The sequence below is a fragment of the Alligator mississippiensis genome, chromosome 1 (genome assembly GCF_030867095.1).
Source record: "Alligator mississippiensis isolate rAllMis1 chromosome 1, rAllMis1, whole genome shotgun sequence".
Classification (NCBI taxonomy): Eukaryota; Metazoa; Chordata; order Crocodylia; family Alligatoridae; genus Alligator; species Alligator mississippiensis.
The window spans coordinates 298982510-299004250 of record NC_081824.1 but is presented as its reverse complement, the minus strand read 5'-3'; the positions used below and the strand labels follow the sequence as shown (position 1 = coordinate 299004250).

The 21741-nt window shown below is 43.2% G+C and overlaps 1 protein-coding gene across 1 annotated transcript in view; it reads right to left on the bottom strand.

Annotated features, from left to right (window-relative positions):
• Nucleotides 1–9423: 9423 nt before the first annotated feature.
• The window catches only part of LOC102567714 (uromodulin-like 1), a 79393-nt gene continuing 67075 nt past the window's right edge, over nt 9424–21741 (bottom strand). Inside the window, exons 20-23 of the mRNA XM_059724348.1 lie at nt 17624–17712; nt 17252–17255; nt 13026–13219; nt 9424–10899 (exon numbers count right to left, since the gene is read on the bottom strand). Coding sequence (XP_059580331.1) covers nt 13046–13219; nt 17252–17255; nt 17624–17712 — 267 coding nt within the window. The 3' untranslated portion in view covers nt 9424–10899; nt 13026–13045. The remainder of the gene's footprint in view (nt 10900–13025; nt 13220–17251; nt 17256–17623; nt 17713–21741) is intronic.

Below are 21741 nucleotides of genomic sequence, written 5' to 3'. Positions count from 1 at the left end.
CCCACTTGCTCTGCAGCAACACTTCTTTTCCTAAGCTAAGGATCCCTGTGAAGCCCAAAAATACTGTGGGGTCTGCTCATCAAGAGGCTAAAGATTGGGACATGCTAAGTTTGAAACACATAAGGGGATCAGCTTGTACAGGCTGATTGACCCAGTTTGGCTCAGATGTGCCCTAATGAACTGAATGCTGGCCCATGAAGGTGTCAGCTGGACACCCAGCTGGAGTCAGAAGTATTCTGTTTAACTGTGTGCTTGTGTCTGACTGAGTTTATTGTTGCTCTGATTAACTGATTCCTGGCATATGAGGGTGTCAGCCTGTCCATGCAGATCAACCCAGCCGGGTCAGGCGTGTCACATTAATGTGTGTGTGTTTGTGTGTATGACTGATTTGGTGACTGGAGGAACCCAGCCCCATTGAAACTGAGTCCTGCAAGATAGCTCCATTGCGGGTGAGGACTTGCAGAAGGGAGATATACAGCTCCGTATAGAAATACAAGTAACACAAGCAGCACATTGATAGAATTACAAAGACTCTAGAAACATATCCCTAATAAATGAGCACACCCCAAAGTAATGGGCAAATCTGGTAACACTGTGGACTACAAATCCCAGAGGTACCTGGCAGCAGGAAGAAGAAATGATGAGCAACCTTGAAGAGTCCTGTTACTGTGAGCCTGGACTGCAAATCCCAGAGACCTTGGGGGCAGCAGGAAGAGGAAGCAAACACACAGTCCATGCTGACCACATGCCAAAGAGCTGTGCTCTAACACCCCCAGGCTTCTGGCCTGAGCTACTACAGGCATGGGGCTGCATTTCCTGAATTAAAAGTGAATGTCTGTTCATTTGCTTATTGGTTCAATCTTGCAGCTTAAGACTAACCCGCAAACCCTAAATCAATTCAGCCTCCAGCTTTTTTACTGTCTGTACTTAGCCCAGGTGTGCTTGTCCAAGTTTATTCTTGCTGTTTGGACCCAAAAATATTGCATCTTTATTAGGGTCTTTCTGAAGGAAAACCACCATCTCCAGGTAAATAGGAAATAGTATGCTTTGTCTTTACCTGCCATATATTAAACGTTTTCTTCCAAATGTATCTATATCCATTCATAGTGTTAACATAAAACTAAGGAAGTATTTCCTCCTTCCCTAGTTTACTCTCAGATCACATTATTCTCCTGTCAAGAATTTACCAAGAAGTTCAATAAAGATAAGATATAGACTCACATGAGCCATAAAGAGTCATCAGAAAAGCTGATGAAGATCCTTGTCCCCAGAATGGCCTCAGTTCTTTGTCATTGGGAACCTCTGTCCTCCTCTGGCAACTTCCCCCTCCCTGCCCCCGACACCCCCAACCTTGGGCCGAGGACACATTTGTATGAAAGAAGAACAGTAGCAGATGCTGTGGCTGTGCTATGAACTGGTGCAGGCACCTTTGTTTCTCCCTTCTCTACAGCAGCCTCCAAGGGAACCCCAAGAGATTAACATATAGGAAAAGCAACAGAAACTCTGAGGAGGAGAAGAAGGACCTGGAAGGAGTTCTGGCTCAGGAGTGCCTGTAGGGAGAAGAACCTTGCTGTGTCTTTAGCAAACTGCAGTAGGCACTTAGCTCTACAAGTCAGAGGTTGGATTTGACTAGCAAAGAAAATAGGTAGTTCAGTAGGAGAATTCCTGTTTCCCATATAGGGGATCTGGGTCTGATTTCCACCCAATGCAGGCACATCACTTTTTGCCACCAGACAGATTTCCTGCCATTTCAAACTCTAAGGAGAGCTAGAGAGGCAGAGACACAGGAACCATTCAGAGCAAGCTGAGATTCCCACTGGAAAAAGGAAACACTGAGAAAAGAAGGCAACAAAGCCTTTTGAAACAGGAACCGAATTTAATCAGCCACAGATGTGTCTCTGGTCATTGTGAAGTGCTCCACTGGCCACATGGTGTCATCTCCTGGATCTGAGGCAAGTCTCATGTGGGACTCTGCTGGAGGCTGGTCTTACCGCCACAACACCAGTGGAGCCATTCTCAAGTTTGCAAAAAAATGCTTCAAGTTTTAGCAATTCAAGTCTTACTTCAGCAAGATGAGCCTGGCCAGAAAAGAGGGTGAGGATAGGTGGAAGAGAAGACTTGCTTGCTTGCTTTACTCTCTAGTCTGATCATCCCTCTCTTCCCTTGACATTTCAGGCTGTGCAGTAACTGCTCCCCCTTCTGCAGTGGGAGAGGACTGGGCATTGTCAGGCAGGGGGAGCTGCACAAAATTTCTTTCTTCTAATTCTCCATGCATGTGTTAGTGGGCAGAAGAGGATGGATGGGAATGTGCTGTGAATGCTCTAGTAGCCTGGAACCAGCCTTTGTATTTAAGTACCAGGGGGTCACAGGAACCTGTCAGGGCATCACACCTCTACAGCCCGGTGAAGCTTTCCTAGATGCTTTGGTTTCTGAAATGTGCATTAAAGCTGAGCCAGGAAGTACCTGCGGCAGAAGCAACCACTTCTGCCTCTTTTGGGTTTATCTAATGCAGGCCAGAGCACCTGTTTTTGCATCAGCCCTTCCTGGTCAGTCCCACACACACCTCCCAGAGACACTGGTTCCTAGAATACTTTCACCTAGCTGTGAAAGCAGCAGTGCCTGATCAAGAATCACTGCAGTAGCTGAGGCAGCATACCAGTGGTTCTCAACTGGAGTTGGTTCTGCCAAATGCAAAAAAAGTATGAAGTGTGCCCTGGGTCTAAAAACCTTGAGAACCACTATTCTAAACAATGTGGAAGGGACTTTCACAGCACTAGTCATGCGAGCAAAGATTAGTCAGGATCAGGCTCCTCTGTTCTGTTTGGAAGGCTAGATATGCATTAGCTTCCCTGAACTAAACCCACATGCTATTCCTGATACACAAGGTTGACTAGCTGTAGACCTGGAACTGAATCCAAATCCCTTCATCCCGTAAAGGAGAAAGATCCCAAACAAAGGGAAAAAGGCAAAGAACCTGTGGCAGAATTGGAGCCAGATTCCCAGATAATTAACAATCTTGAGACTTCTCCTGGGGGGAAGGAGAAAACCCTTGCCTTTCAGAAGAATTTCATCAGACCACCCTGCACAACCCACTATTCAAAATCCTCCCAGCAGTCCTGCAAAATTGCTTGTGGGTGCAATTTAGCCTTGTTACTATGGACAGAGGCTCTCCTTTTTATCCAAATGCTATTCTGTAAAATCAAAGCCCCAAATTCCAATTTAAACATGGTTTCCCCTAATATTTGTTAAGTAGGCTCAATAGAAAACATTTGTTTATTACTTTCTCTCCAAACAAGCACTCTATAGTTAAATCTGGTAGATTGAGTTTAAGAAAGCCATTCACATAAAATGGTTGGTAATAATTATTTTAAGGTTGGCACTGGAACAAACACAAGATTCTTCTGTCCACATTTACTAATAATGATCAAATTTGTAGAAAATTCTCAGCTAGAGGACTATTTCTGTCATCCTTTGAAAATGACCAGGTGTCTAATGTATATAATAAATGAGAGCATTGTTTGCAGTTGGCATTTGAGATCAAAGTCCAGTGTGGCAGAAGAGGCAAGGCATTTCCTGAGTGGAGTTGAAGAGTTTAAGCATTGCTGAATATAAGTCATGAGGAACCCACAATGTCAATGAATTTATTTGATGCCAGCACTTTCTGCTGGGTATTGTGTTTGAAAGAGCAGTTTTATCCGCCGTCCCAAGAGAGGAAGGAAGGGGTCCGGGTATAGCCATACCTAGGGCCTGGAAAATGCTCTCCGAACTCACTTGTTATGGAATCTGAATTCCTGGTACTTTGGGACAGATTTATGCCAATCTCTTGATACATGGCTGCCCAATGTCAACTAAACTAGACTCTGGCTGACCTTCCTGCATAATCAACTTCCAGATAAGAATAAGAGTACCCAGAACTGCACTTACCCATGAATTCCTCTAACAATTTTCATGGCTTCATAACCATCTTTTTACTATGTTTCCAGTGCTTTTTCTCTTCTTCTGTTATATAAAAGACCCATACATCAGGGGAAATTACCATACTGACTATATGCAGAATCAAATTCACAAAGTAATTATAATAAGAATTGGATAATTTTTCACTTCTCATTTCCTTCACTTCTGATGCACCAAGGTGTTACTTGTAGCAACAGTAGACAAAAAGAATTGCAGACAGAATAGCAAGCAGATGTTAGTGACAATGTTCCTTGAAAGATCAAACAGAGAAATCATAATGGGAAAATTTTTTTTAATTTATTTTTATTTGCAGGGGGGGATTTGTAAATTAAGTAGCTACACAGGAAGTCAGGGATAGGAAAGAATCTTTATTCCAATTATATTAACTACTTCATTCCTGTCTACAATACCTATGTTTTCAGAAGGAATAAAGTATTTCTATGCCCATGAACTTTGTAGAGAAGATGAACAGTCATACTAATATATTCTTTGGAGGAAAAGGAAGAGAAGGACATTATAGTCAAATCAAGTGTCAACACTGCAACTTTTCTCCAGAATGTGTCACATTTGCTTTATCATTTAACTGCAGGGTTTTTTGCATACATAATATTTTGTCATGTTCATCAAAATATGTATTTGGAGGAAAATATTACATTTCTTTCATTCAACCAAATTCTTTTTGAAAAGCCACTTACCACACAGTGACATCTAATTATTTTAACTTTCTCCCTTATAACCTGGTCCTTATCACTGCAACATCTGACCATCAGAAAATAGTGTGCCCATCCTCAGTGCGTCAGTAATTTATCACTAGCATTTATACAGAACATTTGTTTTTATCACCTCTGCCCTCTAATGCTCCTTTTCTAATCCATCTCCAAAAGGTCTAACTAGTTCCCACCTGTTTCCCTGCATCACCATGTCTGGCAGCCTGCTAAGCATTTGCGATAAGAAGAGGTATTTTTATTGAACATATAACATTATCTTTTTTATGAGTGACAAATAAAAAGGGGTGTTTTCTGAGCAGGGGGAGGGGTTGAAGACATTTTGTAGTGAATTTCACATTCATGAAAAGGAACTGAATGGAAGTTCTGCTACTTGAAATCCTTTCTTTACTCCATAGAAGTCCAGCTACCAGCCAGGCTAGCATATTTACTTCAAGCATCCCCATGTAACCTTTCCAATGGGCCAAAAGAACAACCACTCTGACCAAGGGCATATTTATACTACAGCCTGTGGTGTGATGTAGATATTCCCAACTTTGCTGTAAGTGAGCTAGTTTGGAAAGAAGAAACAGTCTAGCCCCGCATGAAGCATGGTGCTCCACTAAGGGAAAGTTGGCTTGGCTGAGGAGGAGTGCCTGGGAGATGGGATGGCACCACTTGCAGATCTACGTGGAACTTTCTGACCAAATAGCTTGCTGGTCAACATGCAGTTTTTGGTCAACTGAAACTGCTAAGGAACCTGGGTCAAATTTGGTGACTATTCCTAGAACTTAGGAAAAACTCTCGCACTAGGAGGGTAGTGAAATACTGGGACATGTCACCCAGAGACGGGTAACATCCTTAAAGGGTTTTCAAGACCTGGGTAGACAAAGCCTTGCTGGAGATGATCCAGTTGCGGCTGGTCCTGCTTTGAGCAGGGGGTTGAACTAGATGCCCTCCTAAGGTCCCTTCCAACCCTCACTTTCTATGAGTCTATGCTTCTATGAATAGCTTCAGCCAAAACTCACAGGCATAGCAGGACAGATCTGCACTGGGGCAGCTGTGGGACACAGTGCAGTACTGGGCTGTCACAGTGCTGATCATGGTAGCTATTTTTGTGCCCCTCCCACCCTGGGCCCCGAAGGACAAGTGCTACCCAGGGCTGCTGTCCCAATCACTCCCCTTTCTGTAAATATCAAACGCAAGCTGTCCCATTTCATTAAAAACTGTGGGCCGGATATTCATCAGTCACTTCTCTTTAGTCACTCTACTACCAACAGTATTGTTTTTAAATGGGAAAGAGACAATATTTCAGGATTTCCAAACTAGGACATTTTGATATTTTTTGAGAGAGAGAGAAGACCAAATTTAAATTTAATTTTTAAGTAGGAAAGTAACAGCGCTGAAAACCAAAACAAGTCATTTCATTTGAGGTTCATTGAGTATTTTTCAGGTTTTCATCTCAGTGAGAAAAAAACAAACCTTTCATTTAGGGTCAATTCTATCTGAAGTTTACTTTTCAGTTTTTGGTTCTGGCAGTGAATTGGAAAAAAAAAAAGTTACCAGTATCAAAACACTCTAATTTCACAGAAGCCAAATACAAGTGCCAGTGGTTGGAACTGGTTAAATAAAATAACAATACAGATTTACAAATACAGGTGTGAATAAAATGGGCCAACAATTTGATTTGCTGTTATTGGAGCAGTTGTAGCATTTATTCTTGGCATATAATGCTGATTAATGCAGTTAAGCGTTCTTGGAAATGCTTCAACCCTACCCACAAGGCTTCCAGGCAGCAGCACCTGGCACTGACTTGGGTGAGAAGGGGGGGAGAGGGGCATCAGAAAAACAACATCTGTTGCCACAGCCACACTTTCACGCCGGTGGCCTCAGCAGCTGGAAATCATCGCTTCCCCATGTATTGCTACTGCCCCAGGTGCCCAGCTGCTCTGTTATGCCTCTACTTCCAGGAATTAATTTTTAACACAAATGATTATTCCTCTCTGAATTTACACTGAGACTGTTTTAGTGGCTTATTTTGTCATTTGTTGTCTTCTTCTCCTGCTTTAGAGGTTCAGTGATCCAATCTGGATGCAGAAACTATGCTCATACACCATCACTAGACTTTTGACTTAATGAAAGTTCAGGGTCATTGTGTTCTTCCCTCTTTGTGCACTACTTCTCTCCATTAGCAACATGGCCACCCATTGGCTGACTAGAGAGACAAATTGTAAAAGAGACTGCAGAGGACTTTTCTACTTGCACCTACAAAGGCAGTTAGTAAAAGGTCTGATGAGATTGCTGTTGCCCTAATTTCAATCTGCCCATTAGATTATTATCTAATTTGATTTGTGCACTTATATTATGTAAGTGGTGAATAGACTTTAAAAAAAATCCAAAAATGTTTTTGTGCACATCTTGAAAACCATTGAAGAGCTGACCCGTAACAAGCATATGTATATAAACAACTGTAATTGCAATATGTATATACGTTAAATACATTATATATTAAATATTATGTCACATTTTATGACTTGTTATTCATTTAATCAACATTTGAGTTGTTCTTCAGAAACTGTCAGGGCAGAGCAACTAAAATTGCCACATTCAGAATGTCATATGTTGTGTGAAAGTCTCAATTTTTATGACCAAATCATCAAATTAAATGCAAACACTGGCAGAAAGCTTGGACATTGCTTTTATTAAGACAGCAAAACTTGGGCTACATAATAACTGATTCACATCTGTTCACAGTAAGTTTCCATTTAGTAGGCAAAATATCAAATGCAAACTACCCCATTTCATTAAAAACTGTGAGCCAGATCTTCATCTGCTCTCTACTAATTTAGATCCATTACATTCAAAAGGTAAAGCTCCAGCCCTCTAATTTTAGAGAAGTATAAGAAGTGCAAATACTACTAACTATAAAAATATAGATATTAAAATAGTTTCCTCTTTCACTGTGTGCACAAGGCAAATACATTTTGATACGCAGAGTAAATTTACCAACAATAAAAGAAATTCCCATAAAATGGGAAAGTACTGGTACATTCATCAATCTTAAAAGCATTGCAGCTTTACTGATCTACCATCAACCACAGCAATGGTTTGCACTAGGCTCAGTCTTGCTGTTGGAACCAATATATTAAGGAAAATTCTCTGTGGCAAACAGAATGCAAGAAGATATGATACAAGGGACATCTGCATACTCCATAAATTTTTTTGGGTCAAAAGCTGAGAGAACTCACTCTGCCAACAAGTTATAGATTATAAAATGCCAAAAGAAACCACCAAGATCATATAGTCCAGAGGTGACAAATATGTGGCCCTGCAGGCTGAATCTAGCCCACAGAGCCATTGCACCTGGCCTGCAAGGCTCCCAGAGGGGCCAGGAGTTCAGAGGTGGGGTGAGCAGGGACAGGGCCTACTGCCAAATGTCCAGTTACAGAGACCTCTGATGGGCATGCATGTCAGTGGCAAGAGTGCAGGTGAGTTTGACACCCTGATCTAATCTACATAACATAAACCAAAGAACCTCACCTGATAATTTCAGCATCTAGAGATGAGATCCTGCAGATCCTGTCCATTTTCCACTGAACACTTTCAGACTTCCAATTATAATAGAAAGCACTTATTTATGATGATGTCCATCAACCTCAAAGGGGTGTGACTGTGTCCCCTGGAAAGCCAAATTGTGACATGGGCCCAGATAAATAACTCCACAAGTAGAGTTTCTTGAAAAATCAGAAACAAAGTTACCATCATTGCTAGATAACAAGATATTATGCAGCTTCTCTCCCCATCTCACCTCCTTACAGTACAGGGCTGGAGCAGCATAGGGAGGAAGACCAGGCTATGACAGCTCCTGAGATGTAACTTGCTATAGGGAAGAGATTGGACTAAAGAGCTGTAGAGATACTGGACATTTATCAAGTTCCCTGTTCTCTATTAGTGATCAGAGATTTAGCTCAATTCCCCACAAACCTTGGGCCATCTGGTCATCTCATCTCTGGATGCTGGATGCTTATCTTTCCTCGGGCTGTGCAGGGAAGATATCCAGATAATGGAGAATTAGTGGAATGTTTGCATGGTGAAACTCAACAAATAAACCCAGTGTTTATAAAGGATCTCGGCCTTTCCTTTAAAACCAATAAGAAACACGTTTCATCTTTGCTTAGAAAACAAGGGTTTCTGAGCAGCAAAGAAAAGAGCTGAACTCTGCACAAGAGAGTAAAAGATGCCATAACAGAAAGTAATATTGTAGACAATGTTCTTTTGATCATTTTTTCTTAATCGGGTATGAAATTAAGGGTGGTAGAGCTGCATCACCTGTGCGGAGAGGATTTTTTTAAGCAAATAAGTCTGGGGCAGTGGCTGGCAAACATGGCCTGTGGGCCAGATCTAGCTCATGAACAGACTGGGAATCAGCAGCAGTTTCCAGTCACAGCTCCAGAGGAGGCGCCTCCAGGCTCCTATGACTAGGGACCTATCTAATTCACAAGGGCTGCCCCCTGACTTCGCAGGTGAGACGCAGGCCTGGGCAGCCATTTTGCAGGTGGAGCACGGCTCCCTCCCTCCACGTGCTTCTGATTGGCCGAGGGGCCCCAGTGGCCCAGCCCCTCACCACTGATTGGCTGCAGGGCTGCCTGTCATGTGGCCCCGCCCCTCTCCATTGATTGTCTGTGAGGGCTCTCCATCACACAGCCCCACCCCTTGGCTCCCAGCAGACAGCCCCCCCACCCCTCCACACCCCAGCAGGCTGCTGCAGTGTGGTGAGGACTGCTGGCTCCCTCTGGAAAGCCAGCATTTTATTTTTAATAAGGTTTTTTTTTCCTGACGTTTTCACAGATTCCGCGGATTTCATGGGCATTGCTGAACGTCACGGAAATCGTGAATTCGGTAACTCCCTACCTATGACCTTCCATGGTCGCCATGTTCAGTTTGTTCTCTCCACTGCTGCAGATGTGGCTTCTACAGGGTCCTAATCTTTGCCACTTTCCTAACTGTTCCTTTGACAGCATCTGCTGATCCCCAGGATGGGCACACGAAGGTGGCCTGTGGCAGAGCCTGGATTGCAATGACTGGCCTGTGGTGGCAAAATGATTGCCAACCCCTGGTCCTGGACATAGCTGAAATTGGTGCCACTGATCTGGGAGAGAAAAGGAGGGGGAAATCTTATTTTAAAATATTTTTGGACAGGGGGAATAATGCTGCCTTTGTGCAGAGGAGAGTTGTTCTGTGCCTTTACAAATAACTGATTTCTGTTGCCAAAGTAAATAGGTAAGTAAATGGGCCTTTGGTCCCAGTCTGGAAACTGGCCTACTGCTGTTTACTACAGAGCATGCAATCTAATTGCCTACAGTTGTAGAAGCTCTCGGCCAAATAAAATGCTACTCTGCTGTATCAATAGTCAGCTGTAACAGAACTGCTCTGGGGAGGAAAGCAAGGAGATAATATTCTACACTCTAGGTGAACTTGAACTTGTAAATGGATCTCTGTTTAGGAGAAGGATATGGGAAGGATATTTGACTTCATTTAGTAAAATAATAACAGACAAGCAGGTGCAACTGGATGCCTGGAGAAATGGAAGTTGACATGCCTGGGTCACTGGCAGGAAGAACTCTTTCCTTCCACTGTAGTTTCAATCTGTTAAAACTCTTAAATCTATATTCTAGAAATTGCTCTGAAAAAAACTTTTGTGGAGCAATTCAGGTATTTTTTGCTGATCAGCCAGGACCCATTTTACAGTCTCTCAATTCATACAATTTCTATACCCACCCCCACATTTCTGCTGCAAGCCTAAGTTATGGGTATCCCTTACCTAAATAGCTGAATTGAAAATCAAAAAGAAGAGCCATCCAGGGATTTGTTGATTTGCTTCCTTGTATAGTTAGAGATGTACCAGCTTTCAAGAGTAACAGAACACATGACATGAGCAAGGGTACTCTGCAGCTGGGTAGAGAATAAAGGCAACATGCTGTGCACAAAGCTGATTGAGGATGCACAGACCTACACAGCCAGATGGCTTGAATCTAGAGCTGAACCTATGGGATGCTCTGAGGGCACTGAAGAAAAAGCCTGGCAGACAAAAAGACCAGATACAGTAGCATTTTATAGCCCATGATAACGTGGGAGGATTCAGTATTGTGACTGGTTGTTGGCCTCCATCATAAGGGCTAATGGGAACAAACTGCTGAGAGGGGAGAAGCCGCTGCTGTCTGTGTGATGAGACAAGTTCCAGCTAGAAAAAGAAAATATCAGAGAATCAGTCTGAGGAGTTGTAATCTATCATCATTCTTAGAAAACTGGACAGTTATCTCAGTTTCTAGGCAGAAGCTATAGTGTACTGCAGAGGTTATAGTCTGTTGAGTATAAACAAATAGACTAGGTACAGACATTATACTTTTACCAATATAAGCGATCAAAAACCAGTCTATACCCAGAACAGAACAGAAGTTTGGTGCACACACTCATTTTAAAATGGCAGAACCCACTCTAAGATTTGCCCATTCACCCCCTCCCCACCACAGGGTGAATGTCTTGTTCTGTTCACTACTGATCTAAACTATGCCGCTTACAGAAACCCATGTAACTTAGATCGATTCCACTTTGGGTTTTTTTACTGTCTCTTCCTGTCCACACACACACACATTATAAGCAGGGTTAGTCTCATTTATGCTAAGATCTCTTTATGCGGCTCTGGCTGTGTGAACAAACCTAATAAAATGGGTGTTAACATGCCATTTACAGTCACAGAAGTATAAAGAGGCCTTCTGGTAAGTGAAAATCAGGCCCTATACCTTGAAGGATGAAGCTCAAGATGCAATACAGAATGGAGGACATTCAGACCACATCCCCTTTCCTCCCTCAGAGATGCAACTCCATACATCAACATGGAGGCAACCAGAGGATCACCCTCAGCTGGGGTGATCTCCTTGTGCCTGGCCATGCCTATAAACCAGAACAAAGTATCCCAAGCTAGCTGAAGTTCAATAACAGCATACCTAATAGCATCTATTGAAATGAGATAACCTTAATACAATATCACCTATAGTTTTGATAGGATGTTCCCAAGGAATACTGAACATCACAGCAAATTATTTGCAAAGCCATTTGTAAATGCTGTAACTGTGATCTATGGTATAAATATACCTAGTTATGATCAGGAATAGGGTGGCCATCATAGAGAATAGCCCGGTTATCCTCTGTCCTCTATTGATATGAAACCGGACGACTTTCTTCAAGAGAAAAATAGAGAACATAAAGGCGTCGGGTTTTGTATCAATAGAGGACAGAGGACAGAGTAGCAGAAAACCGGAATGTCCTCTATGATGGCCACCCTAATCAGGAAGCAATTAGTTGAGAGAGACAATCATGATAAAAATCTCATATGAACACAGACCCTGTACTCTGCAGCCTAATGCAACCAAATTCTGCAGCCAAAACTCCAAAATTATGCGTTCATTTATTATATTGCCATGAACTGTCCTGCCACACCCAAAGCCATGCTTCTTCTAAAAGGAACAGCTGAATTCTGAGGTATCTTGGGAAAATGCCAAATTCCCAATTGCAGAGTCACTGAGTGAGATGACTGGGGCTGTTCATTCCTTGCAGAACCATTTTTTCTCAGGCTTTCTGCAGACTCAGATAGGCAATGGCTCATACTTAGTTAATATTTTAAATAGTATGACCTAAAAACTTCCTTTTTCACATTTAAAAAAACCCAAGCCACTAGTACAGGGCACAATTCTGCAGCACATTTCAAATTCCCTGAATCATGGGCTAAGTGGGAATCCACCAATAAATATAGTAGCAATATTTCCCTCAGAAATTCTGTTTGATATGTGGCACAGAATCAAATGGTTACAAGTACTTCATAGGTGTCATGTCATCCACTGCGAGCTCAAATGAAGCCATACAAAGTAAAAGGAAGTAAATCTCCTTTACTTCTTTCCCTAGTAGTAGGATTGCCAACCCTCCCGGACTGGCCAGGAGTCTACTGGAATCGGCATTGGTCTCTCAGTAACTATTGAAAGCAATCTGGGAGATTTTAATAAGCTATTTTAAGAAAATGAACTTAATGACATTACATCATATTGGAGAAAAAAAATCTCCCAGAATAGCTCCAGTAAGCGTTGGCAGCTCTACCCAGTAGGACCTACCTAGATAATGGGTCCAAGTACAAGGGAGGAAAGCAAGGACTAGATGCTCAATTCTCCCAGTCCCCCATGGGGGTGGGAAGCATTCACTACACTATATAAATATTCCCTGTATCACTAAACTAGAAAATGCTAGCCTGTGAACATTTCAGCATTAAAGGAAAAGCTGAGGCATTTAATAATGAATTGATCATGATTTAGTACTTACATGCGATAACTTTGGAATATTTAATCATAGAACACTTGGTAGCTAAAGTTGTCTGATTTGATTCTGAAGTTGTATCTCCCAGTCTTTCGTTGGTATTGGAAAATTAAAACGGCTGCTACTGCCAGCACAAAAACAAACACAGTGATGACAATAAGGATGATGTACCCAACTCCTAGCCCAGGCTCCTTTCTTGTCTTTGAATCAGATGCTACAAATAGAAAAGGTAAAAGTTTTTGAATTCTAAAACTTTGTTCCTGAATAAAGAACGCAGCAGAGCAGTAAGATTTTGCATAAAATTTAGGGTGCATCAAGTAGCTCAGCACAGTGATAAGAGTATAAATACAAAATTAATTAAGTCACTTTGGGAGGGTGATTATCACAAAAACATCTGTGACTTAAAGACCAAGAATAATCCAGCTGGTGTTTAGAAATTTGGCTCTAAACTTTTTTCTGTAAAAATTATGACAAAGCAATGGATGAGATGAATACATAGATTTCTGACATGCTGTCCTATTTTCAGGATAACCACACAGATACAACTCCCATTGATTTTAGTCCTACTGTCATTATTCCATGAGTAAATTCAATCTTTTTCCCAAATATTTAAACACTTCTCTAAAGACAGGTGTTCAGTCTTCAGTACATATGTGCATTTGTGCACGTGCTCTTAATTTACATATGCTTCTTATCTTTTTAAGTACATGCTTGATGTGCATAAGGAAACAAGGTATTCATCCAAGCACATAGCCAGCAAGGCACCCAACTGGTTATGAGCTTGTGCCAATACCTGATGGACATTCAAGTTACTGACATCTGTATGCAATTAAGTATAAACTCTTTGTTAAGGTGTCGTTCTCAACCGCTTATGTGCAGGATACAGAAGCCATGTTATTTTTCCAAGACAGATGTAATGCAATAATGCTTAATGTATTTACTACTTATCTGTGAATCCAAAAGTCAAAGCCATGGAATTGAAGTGAAGATATACTATGCACATGGCAGTCCCTGGATTCCTTAGCACTGCCAATATTAGGCGCAGGTAGAACATATATCTATAGGCACATGCAGCTGTTCCCAGGACTCAATCTATATCATGCAATTTAAAGCTTGGTCACCTGTTTGCTGGTGCCAGAAGCCAGACCAGGAACATGACCTAAGTAATTAGGGTGACGGTGGGATTGGGGATGGGCTAGTGGGTCTGTAAGGAGTGTTGACAGGACCAGGAAGGGTCTGGTAGTCATGAGGGCACTGTTCATCCAGGGCTGGAGGTGGTCAGGGGGGCTAAATATAGCCCAATCAGAGTGGGGAGGGTAGGAAAAGTGCAGTCCCAGGGCTAGGGTGAATGGCTGGGCTTTCCCAGCCCTGGGGCTGTGCCCTTAACGTGTATACATGTTCAGTAGATTGAGCTAACATACCCAAGCTAACTTAATGCACTTCCTCAAGTGAATTGAGTTTAATCAGGCTGGCTATATTTTGTCCAATCTAACTTCTCTGAATGTGTCAGCACTTGGATCAACCTAACCCTCGTTAGATTGATATACACGTAATGTCTGCATGTACCCTAGATCTACACTTTGCAGTACCACTTGCTACAGTACATGGCAAGCAGAGTAGCATCACTGTACAACCTAAACAGCAAAGGTTCATAACATTTAACTATACCTGCTCCCCTGCTGTCACACATTTAGGCTTACCTTTTCTTTATGTTTAGAGTTAGACATTAAAATCTTAAAATTAATCTCACACTTAAAATTATAACCATGTCTGGGCAGGGATGTGAGGTAGCAGCAGAGTGGAAAGTAGTATCTAATATTTGCAATTTGGATACTAGCATAGGCACCAATTTCATGAGTGCGCCAATGCTCAAGCACCTGCAAAAAAAAAATTAGCAGGTGCTCACCCACAAGCCATGTTGGGCAAGCCGGGTTGAAGTAACATGCTGCCTCTTCTGGGCATGCATGGGGCTCAGCACAGGAACCAAAAAAAAGCACCCACTAGCATAAACCAAAGTCAGCATCTATGGATACCAGAACTATTTTTTTTAATACAAGTAGTAGCACACAGTATGATCATCTGTCCATAAATTTAGTGTCCATCATTTATTAGCAGTATGCAACATTGGTGATAGTATTTCCAAATGCAAATGCAAGAAAGATTTGGTAAATGTTATACACAATTGTATTTACTGGACTTAATTGCCATATGTAAAAAAAAAATTAAAACAAAATAAAATGCAAAAAATAAACTTTTAAAACAAAACAAAATGATGGCAGCAACCAACTATGAATTTCAGGCAACAATGGCACTTAAAAAGAATGCTTAGAGATAAATTCAGATGGGAAGTGCAGATTTCCTGGCACTAACTCTTCCCTAGATTACCCTATTCCTAGGCCACCGCTACTGAAAAGGAGACTATGTTGGTGCTAACTACATGGCAAGGCACCAAGTCAAAAATCAACCCATGCCTAGCAGCCCATTGGGCTAGTGTAGTAAAGGCATGCCAGCTTTGATAGCAAATGGCATGCAAGGAAGGGAGGTAATTTGCCTTACATCCAGCCATCTTTGATTTCTAAGCCACCTTGACCAGGTACAGTTAGGGTGACTGGGAGCAGCCTGTGGTGTAAGTTCTGAACGGGGCTTAAACTCATACCTCAGAAGCCACAATGAGACACCAAAAGTGTTCTGTCCTACCTCCAATGCATGAAAAGAAGGCGTAGACTAGACTCTATTCCAATTCCAACTTATTCCAGTCCTCCAACATTTTGGTATTACATTATTATGATGTAAGGGAGAAAAAGTTTGTATATGCTAGGTCAGTGGTTCTCAATCTTTTTTAGACTGGAGGGGCGTGTCTACATGAGACACTTCACTGCACAGTGGGCTAATCTAAATACAGTAAAGCATCACTGCCTACACATGTGCACCATTTACCATGCAGTAAATTAGTCTACTGCCCAGTTAGCTACTACCTGTAAATGCAGGTAGTAAACTAACTGCCCAGTAGATACTGTGCAGTAGTGCATGTGTCGATGCTAACCAAAAGCAAATTTGCTCCTGGTCATCCCCAACACCAGGGGGGGACAGAGAACAGGCAACTCCCCCAGTCCTGGTGCTCCTCAGCTACTGGCTCCCCCCAGGAGCTGGGAGCTATGCAGTGTCAGGACAGGGTAGCTCTTTGTCCCTCAACAATAACCAGGAGGCAAGTAGCACTGGGGCTGGGGAGCTTTCTATTCCCCAGGTGTTGGCTGGGAGCTGTCCCACTTCTGGGGCAGCTCCCAACCAGTCTTCAGCTGGGTGGGGAAATCCTCAAGCAGCCAGAGGTTGGCCTGGAGCTACCCCAGAAGCAGGATGGCTCCCAGCCATATCTCAGCTGCTCAAGGATTTCCCTGCCCACCCAGGGGCTGGTTGGGAGCTTCCCCAGAAGCAAGACATCTCCCAGCCAGCCCTGAGCTGCACAAGGAAGCTCTGCTGTGCATGGGACTTGTCCCTATGTGCATGGAGCCTGGACAGTTCTGCAGCAGCAGCTGTCTCCCAGACCCCTGCATATCAGGACCCCTCCCAATGTATATAGGGCCAGGAGACAGCTATTCCTGAAGGTGACACAGCTCTCCTGGCCCTGTGCACATCAGAATTGGCCTCCATGCTTCCTGCCAGTGCCTGGCCTAGTACCCTAGGGGAGCCTGGAGCTTCTCCTGGCTGCTGTAGGAAACCAGAGCAGAGTAGGAGCAGCCCTGTACCGGGCTGCTCCTGTTAGGAGCAAATTTGCTCCCAACAGGAAGCACATGTAGATCTCCCAGGGAAAGCTTACTGTGCAGTATTTTACTGCACATTAGGCTTTTATAGCATTAATAGCATGTGTAGACACACCTGAGGCACCCCTTTTTGACTTGAGGCACTCCTCAGAAATTGCCAGCTCTTACAGGTTATTCATTTTTTTTGACTGCAGAAAAATAGTAGAGCAATTCTTCTGTTGCAAAGATCTTGGAAAGTCCATAACAGATCCAAATGCTTTTGACAATACAGATTCCTATTTGAAATTTCTGGGTTAATCTTGTGAATCATGTTTGTATACTTAAAGTGTTAAGATTGCATAGCACCCCACAGCACTCTAGTTGAAGATCTTTGTGTTAGGGAGCCTAAGGGAGTGTATCAGACTTATATTATATCACCTCATATCATCTTTGATTTTGGTCTTCAGAGCTTAATGGGCTGCGCTCTAAAAAAACAGGGCTAGTTTGCCAGGACACTGTACAAAAAAAATTACTGATTGTGATACTTAATACTAGGGAGGCTCAGGACAGTATAATTCGAACTACCTATTTGTCTGTGTAAATAATTCCAATTGATCCCCAGCACATATAATTGCAAAGAACATTTTCTTTTTTTTTCTTCCCCTCCAATTGTTGACAGTCATTGTATCTCAATCAGCACAGATTTTCTTGTAAAATATCAGCAATATCTCAATCAACAATCATGCTTCTCAGATATATAGTATGGGTATCTCCCTAACAGAGAAGGCTTTGAGGCTCACCCATCAGTAAAACAGAATCTTAAAAAAGTTAAATAATTAGTCTTAACTTTTTGTAACCATCTATAACTTACCAGCAGCTTTGCACAGGGGTCCCCAGGAAGTTCTGTGCGTGGCAATAATTTCACCTGTTTTCAGGGATCGAGCACCGTTGCAGGTCTGTAAAAATCCCCCAAAGATCTATGTTTAATCACAGATGTTATACCTTATGCCTTTTAATGACCACCTTAAAGAATTAAGAATTTATCTGGCCATCAAATCCCAGATACTGCCTTCAATCTCTCTCAACAATAACCTTTGGCCTTTAAAAAGAAGCTAAAAAGAGAAGATCAGAGAGAATGGCACTAGCAAGATATGTTGTGGTTTGCCAGTCACAACATTGGAACCTCCATAAATGGGACTTTGGAACAAATAAGTAGCCCAGTGGTACCCTAGAGATGCCTAAAAAAGAAAGCCCAGAAACCATGTTTTTAGTATTTTCTGTACAGTGTAGTAATATGCTAGCTAGCTTTCTCCTTGTCTCTTAGGACATGGGAAAAAAGGAATTATGAGTTGCAGAATGTTTCCTCAACAACACTGCTCATTATTATTATATAGGTTGCAATATACTACACATAACAGTTTTCATCAATATCAGTGCTCCTATAAAAGACTGTGCCATTCCTGAAGAGTTTACAGACTAATCTAAGAGAAGCTTTAATGTGTAAATGCAATATGCAAAACAAAGAATACAAAGGTAAGCCCAAAGGGTAGCTTGACTACATCAGAAAGTTTCACTTGTTATACTGATATACCAAAAGGTGAACTTAAACTAATAAATGTATAACTCCCTATATAGATACCTGTTTTAGTCTAAGAGTGATTTTTTTCCTCTCATTTGCCCTAAGTGCCTTCCAAAACAGAACAAACTAAAGTCAGTAATGTCACTATGATACTGGAATAAGAGTATTCACCTGAGGAATTACACCAGTATAAATGTGTCAGCTTAAATTCACATTGTAACTTATATCAGTATAATTTTCCCATGAGGACAAACTCTAATACATATTTAGGTAGAGAGTTATTACACACTCTGTTGGATATTTAGCTCCAGTTTCTAATCATATAATAATACTATATTATAATGTAGCTGGCTTGCCAACAGCAGCCCGATTTGCCAGCTTGGAAGCGCTCCAAGCTATTGGTGGGGCATTCCCACCAATCAGGTGATGGCAGGGGAGGCCTGCCCTGCCCCTACCCAGGGGCAAGGTGAAGAGCCAGACCTGAAAGGGGCCTAACCCCTTCTCTCTCTGATTAGTCCATTTGCAATCTGGGGGTGTAACCCCTAAGGGAATAAAAAAGCAGCATGCCAGGCACACAAGTGGCTGCAATGAGGAACAGAGAAGAGGGTGAAGAAGAGCTGGCAGAGCTGGCCAGTGGGGCAAGGCTGTTGCCTCTGAAGAGCCCAGAAGAAAATCGTCGAATGGGGAGGGGAAAGCAGCAACATCCCCCAGCCCTGCCGCGAGGGAATGTGGAGAGCAGTGCACGGAGGGTCCAAGAGGGACCAAATCCCTGGAAGCTGCACAAGGCAGCTCAGATCTCCAACCCCTGGCATGAGGCCAGGCATTTGGTGCGTAGCTGGTGCATGGAGAGTCCGAGAGGGACTGAGGCCCTGGGAGCTGCATGAGGCAGCTTGGGTCTCTAACCCCTGGCACGAGACCAGGCAGTCAGTGCACAGCCAGTGCGCAAAGGGTCCAGGAGCAGTCTGGGATCCAGGAGCTGCTCGAGGCAGCTCGGGTCTCTAATCCCCGGCACAAGGCTGGGAACACGGTGCACAGGTGGTGCACAGAGGACCTGGGGATGGACCAAGACCCCAGTACTGCACAAGGTGGCTCAGATCTCCAACCCCTGGCACAAGGCCAGACACATGGCAGAGAAGAGTCATCGGTGCACAGGACAATGCACAGGGCCTAGAGAGGGCCCAGGCCAGAGGGAGTCATGGGCAGCTGAGGACTTCCCTGCTGAGGGAGGAAATGCTTTGCCCAGGGCAACCAGTGCAGCTTCATTGGTCCCAGAAAGTTGTGAGTTGCCCCGGGAAGGAGGATTCTCACAGGGGAGGAGGGATTCCACCCCATCAGTTGGGGCTAGCAGCCGAAGGGAAAGCCCCAAAGGGAAAGGGCTCCCAGGGGTCTTGAGGGTTTCCTTTCGTGGGCTATTCAAGCTGGGTAGCAGGGAGCCTGAAGGGCCCTGGGGATCTTTTGCCTCTCCTTATCTTTGGGGCATTGCCACTGCCCCAGGACAACAAGGGCTGTTCTTCTGTTCCTTTTAGAGACGTAGCTTTTTCATCTGATGTTTCTGTGTCTCATATTTTGTGAACCCTGCATCTCATATTTTGTGAATTTGCACCTCATGCTTTGTAGGTTAGTATTTCACTAGAGCATAAGGTTGCATGATGTTTACTGAGACCTTTGCTTCCCAGATCCCTCACCTGCATCCAGAGTATATATATTGCACATAGTTTCCATGTTTTTAATATATGTTCCATCTTTAACTCTTCCTATGTATTAATACATTTGTATATGCTTAAAGTCCTAAGACGTATCCTGGCTTTACTCTATAGGAGAAGGAGGAAACTGCGTGTAGTGGGGAGTTTCACCCCACAATCCACTTGCCCTGCTAACATTCCCTTCAACTGGAGAGGGGAGTACATAATTGGGTACTATCCAGGCTACAATAACATTAATGTTATATACATGGCTCTGTCCTACTTTCTTCCAAAACCAGAATTTTGAATCTTAGCCATTTCCTATTATGAGAGGTTTTTTTCACCTAAATTTTTCCATTCCAGAGCTGAGCGAGTCCAAGACTCCCATACCAAGAAAATGAGGAATGACAAGATTGAGAGAAAAAAAGAATGTATTCTAAACCTCTGAGCTAAGGTCAGGTCTTAACTGTGAAGCCAGGCCAAATAAGGAGTAGTGAAGAAACACAGCAAAAATCAAACTGGGACTCAGAACTGCAGTTCAATCCTTCCTTTCTCCACAGGTTCTGAAACCTTTTCCTGACACAACTTGATTTCCCAACTTTTTCAGTGAGAGGGGTGGATCAGCACCAAGGCTTCAGTCCTTCCCTACCCACTATATGAAAGGAATTAGCAACCTTGAATTTATTTAGACTTCAGTAAAGCCTTTGTTTCTTTTTCCCACATCATGCTCTCAAACAAACTGGAGGGTACTGGGCTGAACCAGTCTACAGTGAGGTGGGTGGACAACTGGCTCAAAGGCTGCTCCCAGAGAGTTGTAATCAGTGGGATGGCCTCATCCTGGAGGGCCGTCTCCAGTTGTGTCCCCCAGGGATCAGTGCTTGGACCCATGCTCTTTAAGATATTTATTAATTACTTGGATGATGGGGTGGAAAGCTCAATGATTAAGTTTGCAGATGATACCAAGCTGAGGGGAAATGCGGGCACATCAGCAGATAAGGTAAAGATCCAGAACGACCTTGACAGACTGGATTCATGGGCAGAATGGAATCAGATGAGATTTAATGGGGAGAACAGCAGGGTTCTTCACCTAGGTAGGAAGAACCCTCACCATAACTAAACAATGGGTGGTGGTCCACTGGCTGGCACAGCATCTGAGAAAGACCTGGGGGTTGTGATTGACCAGAAGATGAACATGAGCGATGAGGTTGCCAGCAGGGCAAATAGAACTCTGGCCTGCATCAGCCAATGTGTGGCCAATAGATCCAGGGAGGTGCTCTTCCCCATCTATTCAGAATTGGTGAGGCCGCAGCTGGAGTACTGTGCCCAGTTCTGGGCACCGCACTTCAAGAAGAATGTGGATAAGCTTGACAGGGTACAAAGAAGGGCCACCCGTATGATTAAGGGCATGGAGGATAGGCACTATGGGAAGAGACTCTGGGAACTGGGCCTGTTCAGTCTGAGTAAGAGAAGATCTGATAGCTGCCTACAAGTACACCAGGGGTAAGCATCAAGATGTAGAGGAGCAGGAAGGCACCTCAAGGCAGGACGAGGACCAATGGGCATAAGCTAATAGAGGGTAAATTCAGGCTGGACATAAGAAAAAACTTTTTATCTGTAAGGGTCACCAGAATCTGGAACACACTCCCAGCAGAGGTGATGCACTCCCCGTCCTTGGAGGTGTTCAAGATGAGGCTGGACAAGCTCCTTGTTGAGCTCATCTGAGA